The 18,298-nt window shown below is 51.5% G+C and overlaps 1 protein-coding gene across 9 annotated transcripts in view; it reads left to right on the plus strand.

Annotated features, from left to right (window-relative positions):
* Nucleotides 1-12,370, plus strand: part of MVB12B (multivesicular body subunit 12B) — a 59,294-nt gene extending 46,924 nt beyond the window's left edge. For 8 of the 9 annotated variants that reach the window (XM_027741292.2, XM_027741290.2, XM_039384032.1 and 5 more), the window contains 3 exons: nt 1,976-2,031; nt 3,319-3,378; nt 7,682-12,370. In XM_027741292.2, coding sequence (XP_027597093.2) covers nt 1,976-2,031; nt 3,319-3,378; nt 7,682-7,768 — 203 coding nt within the window. In that variant the 3' untranslated portion in view covers nt 7,769-12,370. Of the gene's footprint in view, nt 1-1,975; nt 2,032-3,318; nt 3,379-4,065; nt 5,830-7,681 lie in introns of those variants that run through there. The other variant, XM_027741291.2, reaches the window with a different exon arrangement.
* Nucleotides 12,371-18,298: the final 5,928 nt, after the last annotated feature.

Below are 18,298 nucleotides of genomic sequence, written 5' to 3' on the forward strand. Positions count from 1 at the left end.
CCCCAAGCATCTTGGGGGCTCCCCACTGCCTGCCTGCAGCCCCTTGGGTGCCCAAAGGGCTCCAGGAGCCCAGCAGAGCTGTGGGGCGAAGTGGGGCTGTTGCCCTCCTGGCACCGGGGCAGGTAGAGGCAGCAGCCTCTGGGGCCTTGTTTTTGTAAAGTTTCCAGAATTGGTGGTATTTAGACCCTCGTGACTCTGGTGCCTGGCTGTGAAAGGAGCCTGCTGAATGCATGCCTTGTTTTCTGCTTTCTGCCTTTAATGCATTTTAGCAGCAGGCTGGTGACGGGCCTGACACGCCGGCTCCGCGCACGCTCCTGCGCTCGGGGAGTGCAGCATTAATAACACACTTCCATGCATCATGCCATTTTTAAGCATGATCGTTATGATAAAGGGCATATACTTAATTACAGGCCTGCTTAATTACAGCTCTGTTGAAGCTCGTTTGTTTAGGAGAGTGCTAATTGCGCTGCTGAGCCTTTGGCTCACCCTGCTTTCATCTGCTGCTTCGCTCCCTAGTCCTGAGCGCGGGGCTGAGGGCTGGGGGAGGCTCTGGGGGCTGCAGGGATGCTCTCGCTCGGCGTGGCTCAGCCTTTAGATTACTTTACAAAAGCTGGCGTGTGGCTGATCAAAGCGGGTTTCTGTCGGATAACAAATGCAGATGGTCTTCTAGGTTTAAAACTTCCTGGATTTGGTGATGCTGCTTTTCATCTGTTTCCTTTTGTTTCTCTTCATGCTGTGGCTGCCACACAGCACCTTTGATAACAAAATACTCCATTGGAGAGGGTTTTTAAATCAAAAATAGACAAAGCAAATATAAAAAGCTAAGTATTCTTAAATGGTCCTTGTTAAATCGCTAATCTGGTAACTAAGTGGTGCTGGTAGGAGTTACAAACGGCAAGCAGAGAAATGCTGGGTTCGTGGGCACAGATCCTTTCTGAAAGGAAACCCTATTTGAGGATCACAGTGGGGCATTTCACGGCTTAAATTTGTGTTAATTTGAACTTTTTATTTGTTTCAGAGCTGAAATTTAAAGACTTCAATGTTAGAGGTATAAGTGTAATAAAGGGGGTGTATCTGGGGTGTATCTGCCTTAGAAATATGCCCTTTTCAGTCTTGTGTGCAAATTGCTGAGTTACATGTTTTAAAAATAAGTGTCTCCCTTGTGCTGCCACATCTCTTGGCAGGCTCCCTATGATGTCTCCAAGGTGGTGATAGCAAGACACACTGAACATCATTGCACTAAGATGAATATACAAGACAATAAAAAGGCAAACAGTGCTCTGAGTACCGTTAAGGTTGTGCTGCAGAGAGAGCTGAAGGCAGTGACACCAGACTGTGCCATGTGCCATCATGTCCTCATGTCTGTCCTTGTATTCCATTGGTTTCTGTCCTCCAGACGTGGTTTGCAAGTGTTTGAGCTCCTTTGCTCACTGTTGAGTTTGCACTGGCAGCAGCCAGGCCGGGGAGGGCACTTGGCCCCAGGTGTTTGTCGTCATCCTGTCCAGGTGGTAGCACTTACTGCCTAGTACACAGGTGGTGGTTCTGACTACTTTGGGGTACAAGTCCCCTGAACCAGCTGTTCCTTGTTCTCTTGCTCAGACACCACCCAGTGTTCAGTGTTCAGCTGGTTCAATGAGGAGGTGGTAAATAGATGTGTGTTCTCCTTCCAGTTTCAAATACTGTCCTGCTTTGGCAGCTGAACAAAAGTGGAAAATGCAAAATTGACACCATGGAATTGTATGTGGATAGAGCAGGGAGGATTCATTGGATTCCTGGTTTGGTAGGGACTGACCCAGCTATGTCTTAAATGGAAAGAAACCACTGGCAGGTTAGAGGGAAGGAAAGGCTGGCAGTAACATGTAGGAGCAATCAGTCATGTGTCAGTGCTGTGAATACTTGATCTGTCACTGGGAATGTGAGAAGTTGCATGTCAGAAATCAGCTGGAAATGTGACGTGATGTCTTGTCCCTTTCAGCAATGGATGGAGTGCCTTTTATGATTTCGGAGAAGTTTGCCTGTGCTCCTGAAGGGGTGAGTTGCCTTCATTGTTCTCCCAGTGTCTGAAATTCATTGTTTCATGGAAAGTGATCGCAAAACATCAACAATATTACCTGCTTCTGGAAGCTTTTCTGTTGTGGGGCCAAATATATAACCAGTGCTTGAGATGGGCCGAGGTTGCACATCACAATAGTTGCCCATTGGGTGGGAAGGGCTTTTGCCAGATCACTTCTAAAACTGAATTGTCCTGGGATTGGAAGATTTATTGCCATCAGAAATAGGAATGGCAATGGGACTCCCTGGTGCTGGAAGCATTTCTAATTTCTTAGCATAGATTGTAAAGAAAGCTGCAGATGTGGAGTTCTGGATTTGACCTGCCATGGGGATGGCATAGTGCCATCAGCTTTACTACTTTCCGTTGGCACCCCAGAAGTTCAGGGCAGTGGTAGTGGCAGGGTGCACCCCAGTGCTGGCAGCTGTTGGAGGCTCCTGCCTGGCTGCGGGGCGAGCTGGAGAGGGCACTGAGTGCTGCCTGCTTGGCACCAGGCACTGCGGGGCCACACCGGCAGAGCATGGCAGAGTGGAAACCCTGGTATGGGTTCAGAATGACATCTGAGTGTCACTGGACCAGTACTTGTTAAAGTTTATGATCCAGAGCTCAAAGATCAGCATCCCACTACCAGTTCCTGAATCCATCCGATGCTAAACCAGTATCTCTTTAAAAATCAGTTTGCAAGAAGCTGTTAAACCATCAGCTGTGTCTGATTTTTCAGTAGCACTCTGGCTTTGTGCTTTCTTCTTCCTGCTGACAGGGGGTTTTGCACAACCCTTGCTTTCTGAAAGGGTTGTTTATGGGCCGTTATTCCCAGAAAGATGGAGTCCCTGCTGCGAGGACAAATGCAGAGAGATTAGGTCGTGCTAATCCTCCCAGCGGATCCTTTAGACACCATTGCCACCATATGGTCAGTTTGGTCGAGGCTTCCCACAGCCAGTGCCTCTCACACCTCGCTGCTGCTGCCACAGAAGTCCATGGGGTGTTACAGACTGTGTCCTGCAGCGGGAGATGGTGGCAGATATCTCTGAGGCGGAGATGAGTGTCGGCTGTCCCGCTGAGGGAGAAAGGCATTGGAGCTGTTGGCCCCAACCCGCCGTCTGCTGCTTCGCTCTCCTGGTGCAGTGAGGAACAGGGCCATCCCTGTTTACAGATGGTGTCTCTAAGTCTCTGGTGATAGAGTGTTTGCTGACTTTAAACAAAACAAACCCAAAACAACAACTACTACCACCACCCACCTAAATTTGACATTGTTTCTTTGTTGCCAGATGCAGCCAGTTGATCTCTTGGGCATCACAATCAAAACCCTTGCAGAAATTGAAAAGGAGGTAAGTAGTGCCATCCAGCAGTGAGCAAGTCACAAGAGCTTTGTTTACTTAGTTGTAAGATACCTTCCCTTATGGAAAAGGCTTCTCTTGTCTTTCCCAAATCACTGAGGGGGGATAAAGTCAAGCAGTAAGCTCAGGATCAGGGATGTCCTCTGTAATCCGTGCTGAGTGAAGAGGCTTTAGGTGGTGCATCTAATGGCAAAGTTTGGGGCCCTCTGTTTAATTCCAGATGTCTGTCTTGGTTAACCTTTCTCATGAATTAACAACACATACTGCAGGCAGGAAGGTGCCTCTTGCATGTCAGGAAGGCAAATGGACTTGACTCAGCATTATCAGTGAACACCTTCATCAGTTTTCAGTTTGGTGATGCTGTTAAGTGGTTGTCAGGGGAACTGGGCTGTGTTTCAGTGGGTGTGAGTGTTTGAGGAGCTCCGGGAGGAGGCAGCCACCAAACCGAGGGTGGTCCCAAGGGACCATTCTGTCACATGGTGCTGAGGAGCTGCCTGCTCTGCAAAGGTGGCCTCACAGACCAGGAAGAAATTTGTCTCAGCAGCACGTACTTCTTCAGGCACCGTTGGTCACAAAGACCTTCTCCTGTGCCAGCCAGCTGGGTTCAAGGCAGAGAGTAACAAGATGACATCACAAAACTGCCAGACTGCTCAAAGTTTCTCCACTTTTTGATTCCAGTTGTGACTCCAGTTGCCTAAATCGATCCTCTTCTGCCTGGAAGTTTTGTCTGAGTACAAGAAGAAGGTGATCGGCTGCCAGGGCTTTTGCAGGCACGCAGTGGGCCTGCAGTGGTGGCTCTGGAGATGCTGCCTGACAGGGGCAGTGGCTGACAGAAGCACCCGTTGCCTCAGGTGCTGCGGTCCTGCCACATGGCACATGTGCTGTGCCTCTGCTCAGGACTGCCTGCGTCTGTCAGGAGGAGCCCTGGGAGCCCGGCGTGCTCAGGGCTGGCAGCCCCTCTGTGTGCCTGCCTCCTTCCTCGCTCTTGCTGGGAGCTGGCCAGGGAGCAGATGGTCTTTTGGCCAGAGGGGAATCCAAGTGGTGCTGGATTTGCTTCTGCAGCATCTCTGTGTGTTACCTGGTGTGGAAGAGGTCTGGCAGCTTGGGGGCTGCCTGGAGGGCTGGGCTGGGCTGTGCAGCCCTGCCTGTACCCTCACAGGCCTGTGGAGTGCAGGGACACCAGCATTGGAATCATTTGTGTGGGCCAGGGAAGAGAGGCTGATACCTGCTGGCTCTGCCACAGCTCCTGCTCCATCATAGGCTGTGTGCATTCCAGAGTAATGAAAAGTATGTTTATGCAGCCCATATTCCTTGATGAAGCATCTTGTCTGCACATAGAGAGCTACACATATAAATATTGTGAATTTCAGCATGGCTTTATTTCCCTTGCAAGCAATAGCACCATTACAGCAAATCTTCTGGATTTCCAAAGCAGCCAGAACATTCTCCCTGGAGCAAGATGCCTTGCAAAAAGTATTCCCAAAGAATTCCAAGAGTTATTGTTCTCTGTTGCCACATTTGCAGATGTATGCACCCATCCTCCAAGCTGCAGGCAGCTGAGTGACAGGACTCCACCCTGTCAGGAAAATGATGGAAATGGGCGCAAATCCTGGACTGCACCCAGGCTGCTCTCATTGCTCCAGGATGGCACAGCCATGCCCAGGGCATTGCGTGGAGATCTGGAGTATGAAGAGGTGGTGAAGCACAGGTGTGAGCGGTGCGTGCTGTTGCTCGTGGCTGCTTTGGTGGGCGTAGGATGGACAGCAGAGGAGCAGAGCCCTGGCAGCGCTGCCGCCGGCTCTCCCTGCGGGGCTGTGGGGCTTTGTCCTCACTGTTCCTGCCTGTCCTGGCTAGGGGAGCATCGCCAAGCAGGCACTTGGGCAGGTGCAGGCGACAGCAAAGGTGTCGGCACTGTCACTGCGGTTCTGCGGTGCCCGTGGCTGTGGCAGAGAGGGCAGTGGTCCGGCCACTCGTGGGGCACATCTCATCTTCCTTTGAGCTTGGTGTGGAGTAAAAAGTCTAGAGAGAGTCTAATTAGTAAAGCAAGCATCCAATACTCATCATTCCTTTTAAACTGACAGGGAAAGCAGTTCGTTTAACCACTGAATTGCTACAAGTTATCATGGGCTGCTCTTCACAAATATATTTAATGAAGAAGTTGTAAATCTAGAAGAGCTTAAAATTTTAATTTTCCACAGCAATATTTTTTCTTGTTCGCATGTTTGTAGTCAATTCTCCAGAGTGCAGTCACATGAAATGTTCTTTAAATGAACATATTTGCTAACTGGCATGATTTCAGTTTTTAAAACATTGGTTCCAGCAATTAGGAGTTTCCTCAGTTCCCCAGTGACTGGAGAGATTCGTCTTGATTATAATTGCTCTTAGCCACGCATATCTAATTTGTGTCTTTTTAAGTGTTAATTAGTAAACAGTTTGAGCTGACATCTTTATGCGTTTGGGTGTTGAAAAATGACGCCTATTGCGAGCGGCGCGGGGCGGCGTCGCGACAGGGAGGTGCTGCCGGAGGGTGACGGGCACAGCCCCGGGACAACCCCCGAGCCCCGGGACAACCCCCGAGCCCCGGCACAGCCTTGGCACAGCCTTGGCACAGCCCCCGAGCCCCCGGCACAGCCCCCGAGCCCCCGGCACAGCCCCCTCACAGCCCCCTCACAGCCCCGGCACAGCCTTGGCAGAGCCCCCGAGCCCCCGGCACAGCCCCCTCACAGCCCCCTCACAGCCGCCCCGCCCGGGGCCGCCCCGTTCCCGCCCGGTGGCGCCGCCCGGCCCTGCCCGGCGCGAAGCCGCGGCGCCCCCTGCTGGCCCCGCGGCGCCCCGTCCGCCGGGATGGGCCGGGATGGGCCCGGCGGGGCCGGGATGAGCTCGGCGGGGCCGGGATGGGCCCGGCGGGGCCGGGATGAGCTCGGCGGGGCCGGGATGAGCTCGGCGGGGCCGGGATGGGCCCGGCGGGGCCGGGATGAGCTCGGCGGGGCCGGGATGGGCCCGTCGGGGCCGGGATGAGCTCGGCGGGGCCGGGATGGGCCCGTCGGGGCCGGGATGAGCTCGGCGGGGCCGGGATGGGCCCGTCGGGGCCGGGATGGGCTCGGCGGGGCCGGTCCCGTGTGCTCGAGAGGAGCGCTGGGCGCTGCACTGGTGGTCTCCCAAGCTGGGACAGAGAGGGGATGTCAGCATTGGAGCAGAGGCGGCACAGCCCCGGCACAGCCCTGGCACAACCCCACCTTCTACTCAGATGGTGCAGACCTGGCACAGCCTTGCACGATGAGAACAATCCCAGCATGGCCCTGACACAACTGGCACAGCCCCAGCACAGCCACAACCCAACCCCGGCACAACTGGCACAGACCTGGCACAGCCTCAGCATAACCCTGGCACAACTGGCACAGCTCCAGCACAGGTGGCACAGCCCCAGGCCAGGTGCCAGCACAGTTGCTGGTTCCCAGGGTCACCTCACTGGCAATGTGTCTTGTGCCCTTGGCCGGCTGGCAAAGAGTGGTCCAAGGCCACAGGGAGATGTGTTTGTGACGTTCCAGGGGCCAGAAATGGGACACTGGGAGATGTGTGGGGGGCAGTCCCCATGTGAGGCCATTGCAGTGGGTGTGCTGTGGTCACGGGCAGCTCCTGCCCCGACAGCCCCCTCGCATGGCACTGCTTTGACTGCCCACCCACCGTGGGTGGGCCACCGCCACCTCGGCCTCTCCTGGGGTGCCCTGGCAGGGGCCAGGGTGGCCCAGGGCCTGCGGGGTGCAGCCACAGCGTGCCACGAGATGGCACTGCTACAGTGCACGCCAGGCGCTGCAGCTCCTGGGCTCCATGGCTGTGCGGGGCTGTCCCTCAGTTGCAGGGGTGTCCCTCGGCTGCAGTGACATTGTGGGGGTGCAGGGATGTGTATGTAGAAATTTTCACCCACCTCGTCAAACCAAAAATTTTAATTCTGATGGTACCGGCTTGTGTATAAAACCTGCCAAGAGGAATCTTTCTGAGTAGCTGCTTTATGTGCAGGATGAGTATGGTCATGTTTGTGTTAATGCTGGGTTTTGAGGGAGGGGGTAAATCCTACCTGGGGCGGTCACTGCTGTGGGGTCAGGTGATGCCGGCAGGCTCACCGAGTATGGCCCTGCTTGGGCCAGCTGCTGCCAGGCCCAGTTTTTACCACATTCTTCTGCTCCTTGTATCGTCCCACCCCAGGCATGAGCAGTGTGGCTGCGTGGTCACATGCCCTGGCCTGGGCTGCATGGGTCGGTGCCTCAAGGTTCCCTCTCTCTGCTTTGCCCTGCAGTACGACTACAGCTTCCGGACGGAGCAGAGCGCGGCGGCCCGGCTGCCACCCAGCCCCACCCGCTGCCCGCCGGTCCCGCCATCCTGAGGGGCCATCGGCCGGAGCAGGCGTGTGCGTGCATACTACTGAGCGGGACACAGGACACAGGACACAGTGCTGGGACCGTCCTGGCACACCTCCGTGCACCCGGCCACCACCGCCACCCTGCGCTGCACCACCCCCTGCACACACCGCTCCACGCGTTGGGACCCCCTTCGGCAGCTGCACCCCACACACTGCTGCAGACCCCTCTCCATGTGAGTACAGGACTGGGAGCCTTGGTCATCCCCACTTTGTAACTCTGCTGCAGGACAGTCACAGAATCCAGAGCTGTAGCAAACCCCTGCAAACACAGCTGGGAGCTCGCAGACCATCCAGAACTCTCAGCCCTGAAAGGAACAGTGAAAGGCACGGCTGGGTAATGCTGCCCAAGCTGCTGTGGAGCTGGTCGGCTCTCTATGCCTTGCGGCAGGAGGTCCCTGCGGCGCTCGGTCCAGTGGCAGCACTGAGCTGCAGCAGATGCCCCATCCCTCTGCCAAGGTCTGGGCACAGCAGTTCTGCCACAGCCAGGATCAGCCCCCCCATACACCCACTATAGTCACTGGATTTGCTGTAGCTGGGGGAGCTGGGGCCGCTGGCTCATGCCTGTCTTGGACTCTCCCTGGGCACCGGCAGGGCAGGGCAGGGCGGGCAGAGCGCCAAGGTGAAGCACCTCTGCTTTGCACAGGGTGTCCATGTGTCCATCCGGATCTAGACCAACAAACTCCTGTGTTTCTTTCCATCTGGATGCTGGCAGCACCACACTGGCAGACCCTGGCAGCACCCTGCTGACCCGGCCAAGCTGCCTCTGGAGCCAGGACCCTGCTGACAACTGGGATGCCATCACCTGCCCGTCACTCGAGACAGTTCTCTAATGTGCCCCGCTAGCTGCTAAAATAAAAGAGATGTGCCTGTTCCCTGGGCACTCCCAGGGAAGCACTGAACTCTGACGTGGCGCAGGATGAGAGTGGGATGCATTAAACCCTGACCTGAGCCCCCTGTGATCGCTGACCTGGGCTCACTCCTGAGCCAAATGCATGTCTTGGAGAAGTCTGTTGCTGTAATAAGTTATTTACAAGTGCCCATGTGACTCCATGCTGCTCTTTCAAGTCTCTGCTGTAAAACAAAGCTACATCATGGCAGCAAAATGGCAATTTTTGAGTAAGTGTTAAAACATACAATTTTTTATATTGTAAAATAGTGATTTCCTGACCCCACTGAAATGCAATTGCCATGGTAACAGTAACAGTGTTGTCTCTCAGCCTGGGTCATATGTGCACCCGGACCCGCTTTGCACTGCCTTGGATTGATCTGGCATTTGCTAGTTGCACAGAATGGTGACTGTCTGTGCAGGTTTTGTACTGTCAGCTTCTATTTTTTATTTGTACATATGTAAAATATTTCTTGTCCAAAGATTCATTTCTGGTTTTAAGGCACCGCACCGTACTGCTGGGATAATGAGCACAAAATACTGTAACATTCAAGACAAACTGAGTCCAGATCTTTGCTTCAGCTGCTTCCAATCAGGTAAATAATTTTCTGGAGCTGCCTCTGTAGAGCAGCCATGTGGTTGGAGAGCAGAGGCCAGTTTGGTTGCAGGTGTGTTAGTTTTGGGCAAAAGAGTTAAGGCTGTGCCATTTGCACCAGCTCTGGAGCCTCGCGTGACCCCCTGGAAGTGCTCGTTTACTTGGAGGTTGCAGCAACATTTTTAGTTGTTATTTATCCTGCCGGAAAGAAAAGCCAGACCTCACTGCCAGGCTTCACAAAGGCCAGATTGATGATGCCGACATCGACAAATGAACATACCATGGCAGCCTGGTCATTCGGCTCAGGTTCACTTGAAGTTCAAATCCACTCCACGCTGTAGTGCTGTACCCATCTCATCCATCTCTTGTCTGTCTGTTTTTCTGCTTGTAATTTGTTCTGTAGTTTTCTGTGACATCCATTTATAGCTTCTCCTGTGGCTCAGTGGTCACGGCAGGTAGGCAGGACCTGTCTGCAGCCGTGCATTCCTCATAGCTTTGGGATGAGAGCTGACCTTCCCCATTCCCAGTGGAGGAGTGAGGGCTGCAGGCGGCACAGAGCAGCCAGCACAGTCTGCAGAGCTCCAGGGGCAGTGCCTGCCACTGGGAGATGGAGAGGCCGCTGCCAGGAGCCCTTCCTCAAGCTGCCTCTTCCCGTGTGAGGGCAGGGCTGCCTGCACAGCAGCCAGGGGGCTCAGGGAGGAGTGGGTTCTGAGAGCGCCGAGCCCTGCACTTGGTGCCACACTCCCTGGGTATGCCTGGGAAAATGGGTGCAGAGCTTTGAGTCCCTTCTGTGAGATTTAGCTTAGAGATAAAATTGGTGCTTTAATGTTTTAACTAACTGTTAGGTTTGCTCAGCTGCCTTGGAGATAGTGAGCTCAGCCTGCTTTGCAGTGACCTACAGGAGACACTGGGTGCTTGAAACACTGGCAGGACATGTGGCTGGGACAGGCATCTACATCTTCAGGATATATTTGTAGTTACTTCTTCTCTGACGCTGGGCCAGCAAAGCTGCTCAGGGGTGCACCTGTGAAGAACCTTGAGAGGTGAGTTTGCTCTCCACAGTGCGATCCTGCACCATGGCACTGCAGGGACACCCTGTTCCAAATGCACAACAGGGCAGGTGCATTTCCTCTGGGCAAATGCAATCAAGGTGTTTGGAGCAAGAAGCTGCAGCTGCTGAGAGCCAGCTGAGCTCTCAGCCCTGCTAACCACAGGCTGGAAAACTGGGCGATTCCAAAAGGGAGAGGGCTCAGAGCCAGTGCTTGAAAGCACAGCGAGACACACAGTGCGGGGTGGTTGACTGTGTCAGCTTCTCAATCCACTGCTCAGAGGAAGCTTTTTTTCATTGCACCACTGAGTTCCCAAGATCCAGAGTGTCAGGTCAGCATTTCCATGGGCAGGTTTTATTGGCTATTCCATAACTTTTGTACTCCCAGCAGCTCATTGCAAGGCTGGTCCTTGCATCCTCGCAGTGAGTCCTCCGTGCTGGCAGGTACCATGGCCAGTATGAGCATCTCTCTGCATCTTCCTCCCTGTCCGAAATGCGACTGTAGAAGTATTGGCCCAGGCAATAAATGTTCAGGGAGCCTGATGCGGATGTTGTCTGGCTGTGGAGAAGTCTTCTGGAGCACAAGGGGAGGGGATGAGTCAGTGGAAAGCAACAGAAGTGGATTTGCAGAGCTTTACCAGATGTGCTTGGCTACCTTGCCTGAATTTGTAGAACAAAACTGCTCTCTAGGTAGTTCAGTCTTGCGGCTGATGGAGAAGTTAGTTTGCCAAATTATCATATATCTGCAACAGAGACAGAAAAGCAGCAATAAGGGGTTTGCTTACTGTAAAATACACCTTCTGATGTGAATTCATAGTGACATGCTGCCTCCTGGATTCCCCACAGCAAGAAGCTGGTCACGTGCCAAGGTGACTTGTGCCCACCCAGGCCGGGCTGTGCTGTCTGCTGTGTTAACCATAGAAAGGCAAGAAATTAGAACAGAAAGTGACGTAGAGTGTGAACTTTGTGATAAAATTCAAGTGTGAACAGTTGTAGTGGGTGTGTCCCCTGTGGGAGCACCTCGTAGCCGTAGTTCCGTAGGAGTGAACTTTGTCAGACTGTTCCTGTGGCTGTCCCTGCGTGTGCCTGCAGTGTTTGTCAGAGGATCCCTGGGAGCCTCCTGTGCAGTGAGAAGTTGCTGGTAGTCTGTAGCCTTGGGCTTGTTTGGTTTCACACCCACCACTGCTCCCTCAGTGTTCTGAGCTCTCCAAACTGAACGTGCACACTGCTGAGCCTGGAGATTTCCCTGCATGGGCAGGCACGTGCCAGGCAGATGCTAGTGGCAAGGGCATACATCTGCTGACCTTGGAATCTCCTCTTCTGTGGGGCCCTGAGATCTCCTGGGGGGAGGGAAATCAGGATGTGGTGCCTGCAGAGCTGGCTGGTCCCATGTTGGCCCTCACCTCCCTGCTGCCCCCAGGGTGACATAGGGTCTGTCTCCCCAGATGTGCCCGTGGCCTCTCCCACGACAGCCCCAGGAGCCCAGAGAGGTGTTCCCACTCCTCCTGAAGGGCAGGCACGTCTTGCTACATGCGGATAATTACCTCAGCCTTGGAGCCTTGACTAACAGCCGGGAATCCCTGCCAGCAGTGGGAATCCCGGCAGGGCAGCCCAGCGGTGCTGGTGTCAGTCATCCCGAGCCAGATCCCCCTGGCTGTGGTGCAGGGAGGAGGGGAGGCTGCTCCCCTGCTCACAAACGAGCTCAATGAGGTGCTGCTCAGTTCATTCACCACAGGGAAAACAAACACTTTGGATATTCTGGTCATTTGTTACAAAATTGTTTCCTAACAGCAACAGATTTAAATGTCATCATGCAAAAGGCAGAGAAGAACCTTTTATGCAGTTGCAAAGTGGTTTTCTAAGATGGTTGGGTTATTGAAAGTGATTTTACTGTGCATTAATCTTATGAATGTTACTATGTTTTATATTTATTTTAGATGACCCTCCTGTATTTTACAAAGGGAAGTTTCATTCTGTGATAACTCAGTCTGTATTCTTAATATAATTTGTTAAATGAAACTTGTTTTAATCAGTTTATTCTCTGTGCTTTGTGTTTTAATTTTCTGACTGAAATAGCTACCTGGATTGGAATGGTGAATTGCAGGGATGGCAGCACAATCCCCTGTAGGGAACATGCTCTTGTTTTGGGTTTTTTGTTCTTGGAAATTGGATATAAAAACCCTTGGAAAATCTGTCTATAATGTCTTGCTCCAAAGGTATGCTGCGAAGTCAAAAATAGAAGTCAACCCAGCTCAATTTAAGTGTTTTATGGGGCAGGACGGGGCAAAACCTGGCAAAACCAGTCCTTGGCACAGGGATGGTGCCCGTGGCAGTGAGGGCAGCGCTCTGCTTGGGGCAGTGCCCATCCCATCAGCTCTGCCCACGGCCACCTGGTCTGGGCTGCGGTGGCCACGCTGGCATCACTGTGGGCAGGTGGGCACCCCCACGGGGGAATTGGCTGCTCAGCCAGGGAGAGGCCAATACCACACCACTACACTGAAAATTCTTATTCTTTATGCTAAATTATTCTTCTGAACTTGACCCCGGCTGGTGGTGCACAGTCTGACCTCTGGCATCTTCTCACCCCAGCCAATATTTCTGTCTCACTTATTTTGAGTGGTCTTTGAATTAAGGGAGATTAATACCCGAGTTCCCGACATTCTCTTCAGGCACATGTTTTTATAACCTTTTGAAAGCAGTACCACTTGTTCCACCAAAAGCTGCAGCAGCGCCCTGGAGCTGCCGTGGGAGCCGTCACTGGCACCTGATTGAATGTTCTGCCTGGGGAGGAGGTGGTGTGGGGAGGACATAAACCAGAGTGGGCCCATCCCACGCCAGCCTGTGGCTTCCTGGGGTGGCAGGTGGGCACAGAGCTGCCCGGAGCCATCCCTGTGCTGGTGGGGCCTGTGAGCATCTCCGTCCATCTGCCTGCTCCGCTGCTGCCCCTGGGCACGGGCTCAGTCCTGGGCACGGGACACTGGTGGGGCTGCAGACCCAGTGCCTGGGAATGCTGCTGAGCTTCCAGGCCCACTGGCCAGGAGGACCCTCATCCTCCAACATGGGGTGGGACAGGAGCTGGCTCACATCATCCATCATTCACAGAATTTGGTTTCTAAGGAAAATTTCTAATTTCTTCTGCTCTGCTTAGTGTTTTCAGCCATGGGAGTGGCCATTCCTTTCCAGTGAGGTGTCTCCTGGCCATTCCTGCCCCCGAGGAAATCCTCCCAGTGCCCAAGGGGAGCAGCCCGTGTGGGACTGGAGCTGGCTGGTGTGGTCCCTGCAGCATCAGAGGGTTGTGTCAGGCTTTGTGTGCCGGTGGCTTTGGTGGTGTTTGTTTTCTTTTCTCCTCTCCCTCCTACAGCTTTAAAAATTAACTTGCCTGGGGAGTTTCTTAAAATCCTTTCCTTTCCCTGGAATGATGGATAAGCCATGTAACTGATTGTCATGGCCCTAGAGAGGATAAACATCTTCTGCAGTTTAAAATAAAACCTCCTCACTCCTTGGTTAATAAGTGTTGAAAGAAGCACAAACAGAGCTAACATGGGATTTCCATGACTAACAAGATGACCACATCAGTGAATGTTGTTTGGGGTTAAAAATGACTCAGCTTTTGCTTCCCCTGGGTAAGATGTTTTATCCCAGCACAGGAAAAGCTGCCAACAGCACTTTGAAGCTCTGGCAAACCCGACGGAGCCGGGATTGGGGACTGGGAAGTGTTTGAATGCCTGGTTAAAAAAACCCTCCTAAACTCAGCTCCATGTGTGTGGATTTCTGGAAGATAAAGGAGCCCACAGCTTCATCCAGCCTGTGCTGACTCTTTTCTTTTCAAAAGCCTTGTCAGATGTTTTCACTTTTCTTCTTGCTTTGTTGAAAGATGTAAAAATTTAAGACAACCACAAAGTAAACATTTCAAAACTTTCTATTCTGAAAATTAATGACATTTTCAAAATCCCTCAAATTCCATTTCAGCACTATCAGAAATGAAGATGTTTGGGGTTTTTTTGGTTGGCAAATTTTCCAGGCAGGTTTTTGTTTGTTGATAACTTTTATTTTTCAAGGAAAATAGATTTATTATTCAGTAGAAACACTAGATAAGTAGATGTCTTGTCAAAATCAAGCAGGTTTTCTTTATTAGAGTGAAATAGTAATGAACTCATCTGCTTCCAATATTTATAAAGAGTAGAGAAGGCCATTAATTCTGCTGCTTGTGAATAAAACCATCTGTGATTTCTTTCCATTTGATGTGTTTTGGTTTTAATATACATTTTTCACAAATAAGTGCAGGGAATTTTTGTGAAAATGTCACATTCAGAATCTCATAAAGAAGGAACGCAAGGAGGGGGAAACGAAATGTTTTGTTAGCTAAGTAATTTCTCACCTTGCACAGAGAGTAAAATTCCTGCCAACTTTAACACATTAGGCGACAGAATTACATGTTCAGCTCTAATGCGATCCATGACATGGAACAAGGCAAACAGAGGATGTTTGGAAGTTTGTTTTCCTTTGGGAATCACACAGCACATTTAACCTAATCTGTCCTGACACTTGAATTATAACATTATGAGCTTCTTCAGGGAAGCAAAATGGTAGATGCCTCTTTTTAAAGCAAAGCAGAAGTTAATAAAACAGGCGACATGTCAAGGAGAAAAAGCCCGAATGAACCATCGTGTGATTCTCGAGGAAACGGGCTCTGGGCTGGGGTTTTTCCACCAGAAGTGCTGGAAGTCTCGTGACACACTTCTGCTGAGGGTGAAATTCGACCTCCAGGATTTTACTCGATTAAACCAAAAGCTGCGAGAATGCCCCAAGTGGGACCACTTTGTAGTTGGACTTGTGAGTGTGGGATCTTAAATTAAACTGAGTATTCATCCAGCTGCTCTGCCAGGAATTGTTTCACAGTCTTCCCACCAACTCGTGCGATGGAGGCTGTGCTGTGCTGCCTTTCCCAAACGGTACCTGTGCAGGTGAAGGAGTTGCTCCCAGCCCATACAGCCCAGCCCACCCTCCAGGGCAGCCTCTTTGAGGGGCTGGAGTGGGAACGGGACTGTAAATGTGATCTGCTCACTGTCCCCGAGAAAGTCTGGCTCCAGTTACAGGTTTTAAGGCTCGAATTTAGTGTCCATTGTCCAGCAGGATGGAAGCAGATCCTCGGAGGTTCCTGCAAGTGATGAAACCTGAAATCAAATAGCAGATGTCCTCACCCAAAGTCCAGAGCTCTGGGTGCTACAGAGCAGGGCAGGCACTCTCCTGGGGAGGGAAAACTGATGCCAGTTATCTCTGAAAAAATGAGTAAACTGATTCTCAGCTACCTGTTGGCAGAGGTAGGAAGGGGCTGCGCTCTTCTCTCGGGAGTTTTCATATCTGTGCCAAGCAGGTGAGCCCGCTCACTGGTTTGCTTATAGTTTATAGTTTTATAATTTAATCTGGTGTGGAACTAGAAAGATAGTAATTGTCCCAAACATTTTTTTCATCAAATTGAACAGCACTGTCATCTGGGCAAAGAAACAAAGTTTGATTTTCAACTTCAAAAAGTTTACAGGCAGTTTCCAAGCACAGGGCTGTGCCTTGGGCTGGGTTTGGGTGGGTTTGTGCAGGCTCCACATTGCTGCCCTGGGCCATGGCTGAGCGCTGGGGAGGGATGCACTTCCCTGGCAATGGACCCACAGCCCTCCATGGGCCCCTCCCCTCAGACAGAAGCACTAAAATGCTGGGTTTAAATGGTAATGAAGAAAATTCACACTGGATATTAAGGAAACTACCTAAAGGGGAAGCATGTGAGGCCCAGGAGGGCGGTGTCCATCAGTCTTTGCCAAATACATGTTGGGAGCAGGGGAGGTGAGGCTGAACCTCAGCAGTGCCCAACAGCACGTCCCTCCTCCTGCAGCTCTGCCTTTCCTCAGGGAGCACACCAGTGGCTGTTCCTACACTCATGGCAAAGGGTTGGGATTTGGGTTGTCTGGGTTTGCTGGGAGCTGGGGGAAGGTGCCTCCCAAGTCACTGAAGTGTCAAGAGAACGGAGCCCGAGAAGCTGATGTGCCAAAAGGTCATCTCAGGTTAATTCCCTGCCAGGGGAACACTCCAACCAGGAGTGTCTGAACACGGTCCTTATTCAAAACCAGGCAAGAAGCCCATGGTGGCTGTTCCTGGGGTGTCCTGCAGGAGCACAGTGGGAGTTCATTGCGATGCCTCAGGTGAAAAGCAGAGGGTGTGAGGTGAGCAGAGGCAAGTGGAGGGGAAGGGTAAGAGTGACTGGGCTGGCCCCTTGCCAGGGATGGTCGTGGTGGTCGCTGTTCTACAGTGACAAATATGAGGATCCGTTTTCACGAGTTTGGAGGCCACAGAGATGGCTTCCTGCAACTTACTGTGCCCTGAATTACACAAAGACTTTCTGTCCATTCCACCTACACGTAGGCCTGTTCCCACAGTCCCCAGCAGTGACCTGTCACGGGTGGCAGAAGCCAGTTGATGTACTCAAAGCCCTTAATGCAAACTTTTCCCCTGTTCTTTTTTTAATTCCTTTTTCTGCCCAAATGCCTACATATATGAGGCTTTTAGGAACTTAATTATCCTTGAGACTTCTACCTCTTTGTGAAATCTGGTTTAAATCAGTAAAGAAAAGAGTTCAAAGTTATTGGGCAGGACAGGCAGACAGACAAGCACACAGGGATCACAGGAACCTTGTTTTCATAGGAAACTAGATTAAAAAAATCCCACAGCGGTTACCAGCCCCTTCAGTGGCACCCCCCCTCAGTCCTGCACAGGGTGATGCTTGGGGGGGGGCTGGGGCACAGGCAGCCTGGGTTTGTGCTCTTTGCAAAGGGGAGGGGGCTGGGAGCAGATCCTGCCTCCTTTAGCCGGGGTTTGGTGGGCGGTGTCAGGGGCAGCAGCGATTCCGCAGCCTGTCTGCTTTTCCCAGCTGGATGCAGATTCATGACATCCCTGCTCACTTTGGCATGCAAACCTGTACCTAATTTCTTCTGAAATGGGCCCTGAGGAAGTCAGCAGATGTTATTATTAAAGCATTGAGCATCAGCAGCTCCCAAGATATTGTCAGTCCGTTAATGAGCTGATCAAACTGGGGAAGGCAAGGGCTTTCCCAACTTCTTAATAAGGAAAGTAAGACCTCCAAGGTTAAAAGACTTCTTTTAAATTGCACCAAGTTTATAGGTTGCAAAATGTTCTTTAATCAGTTTATTCTTAGAAGGCCCTAACTGCCCCTGCACGGGAGTGGGCATTATCCTAAACAGTCCCACAAGAACACAGCAGCTCTGTCTTGGTGGGGTTTGCTGGCATTTTGCTCCCTAAGTCTCCGTAACCAGCCTTTTCTGTGCAGCTTCTGTAATTCTTTTGTGAACGTTTCGTGCATCACTTCCTGCAGTTCTGCCCTGAGACTCCTGATGATTTCTGAATTATTAGTTTTGCTGTTTGAAATTTAAACTGATTTTCCTATCAATATATTTCTATTTGCAGTTTTGCAAACCTTAAATCTCAGCTGTTTCCCAAGGCTCCAGGAGACACCACATGCACGAGTGAGTCAGAAATACCCTGAATTAGACAACTCCCTGCACCTTTCCTTGTCCTCCCTTGCTCTGAGCCTGTCCCTGTGTCTGATACTGTTCTCCTAAAAGCAGTGGCTAATGGGAACCCACTTTGTTGTTTTTTCTCTTAATCCCATACAATCTTGAAGTCTCTTTGGGGTTTTCCACCTGCAGAGAGGTTTAAAATTCAGACAATAGTGATAATGGTATTAAATTGGTAACAGCTAAAAGTTTAGGAAAAAAAAATTTACTACTTCTATAGTTCAGCAGAGGAGCATGAGATGACTTAATGGTGCCTTGCCATCACTATCACCAGAGGCAGGTCCAAGGACAAGCTGATACAAACCCTTGTCTTGGGGAGCTTCATTGTACCCAGAATGCAAACAGGTAAACAGCTATCAAGCAATGATCACAGAAGGAGAATACA

Source organism: Pipra filicauda, unplaced genomic scaffold (genome assembly GCF_003945595.2).
Source record: "Pipra filicauda isolate LSUMZ 115617 unplaced genomic scaffold, ASM394559v2 scaffold100_size2392355_pilon, whole genome shotgun sequence".
Taxonomy (NCBI): Eukaryota; Metazoa; Chordata; class Aves; order Passeriformes; family Pipridae; genus Pipra; species Pipra filicauda.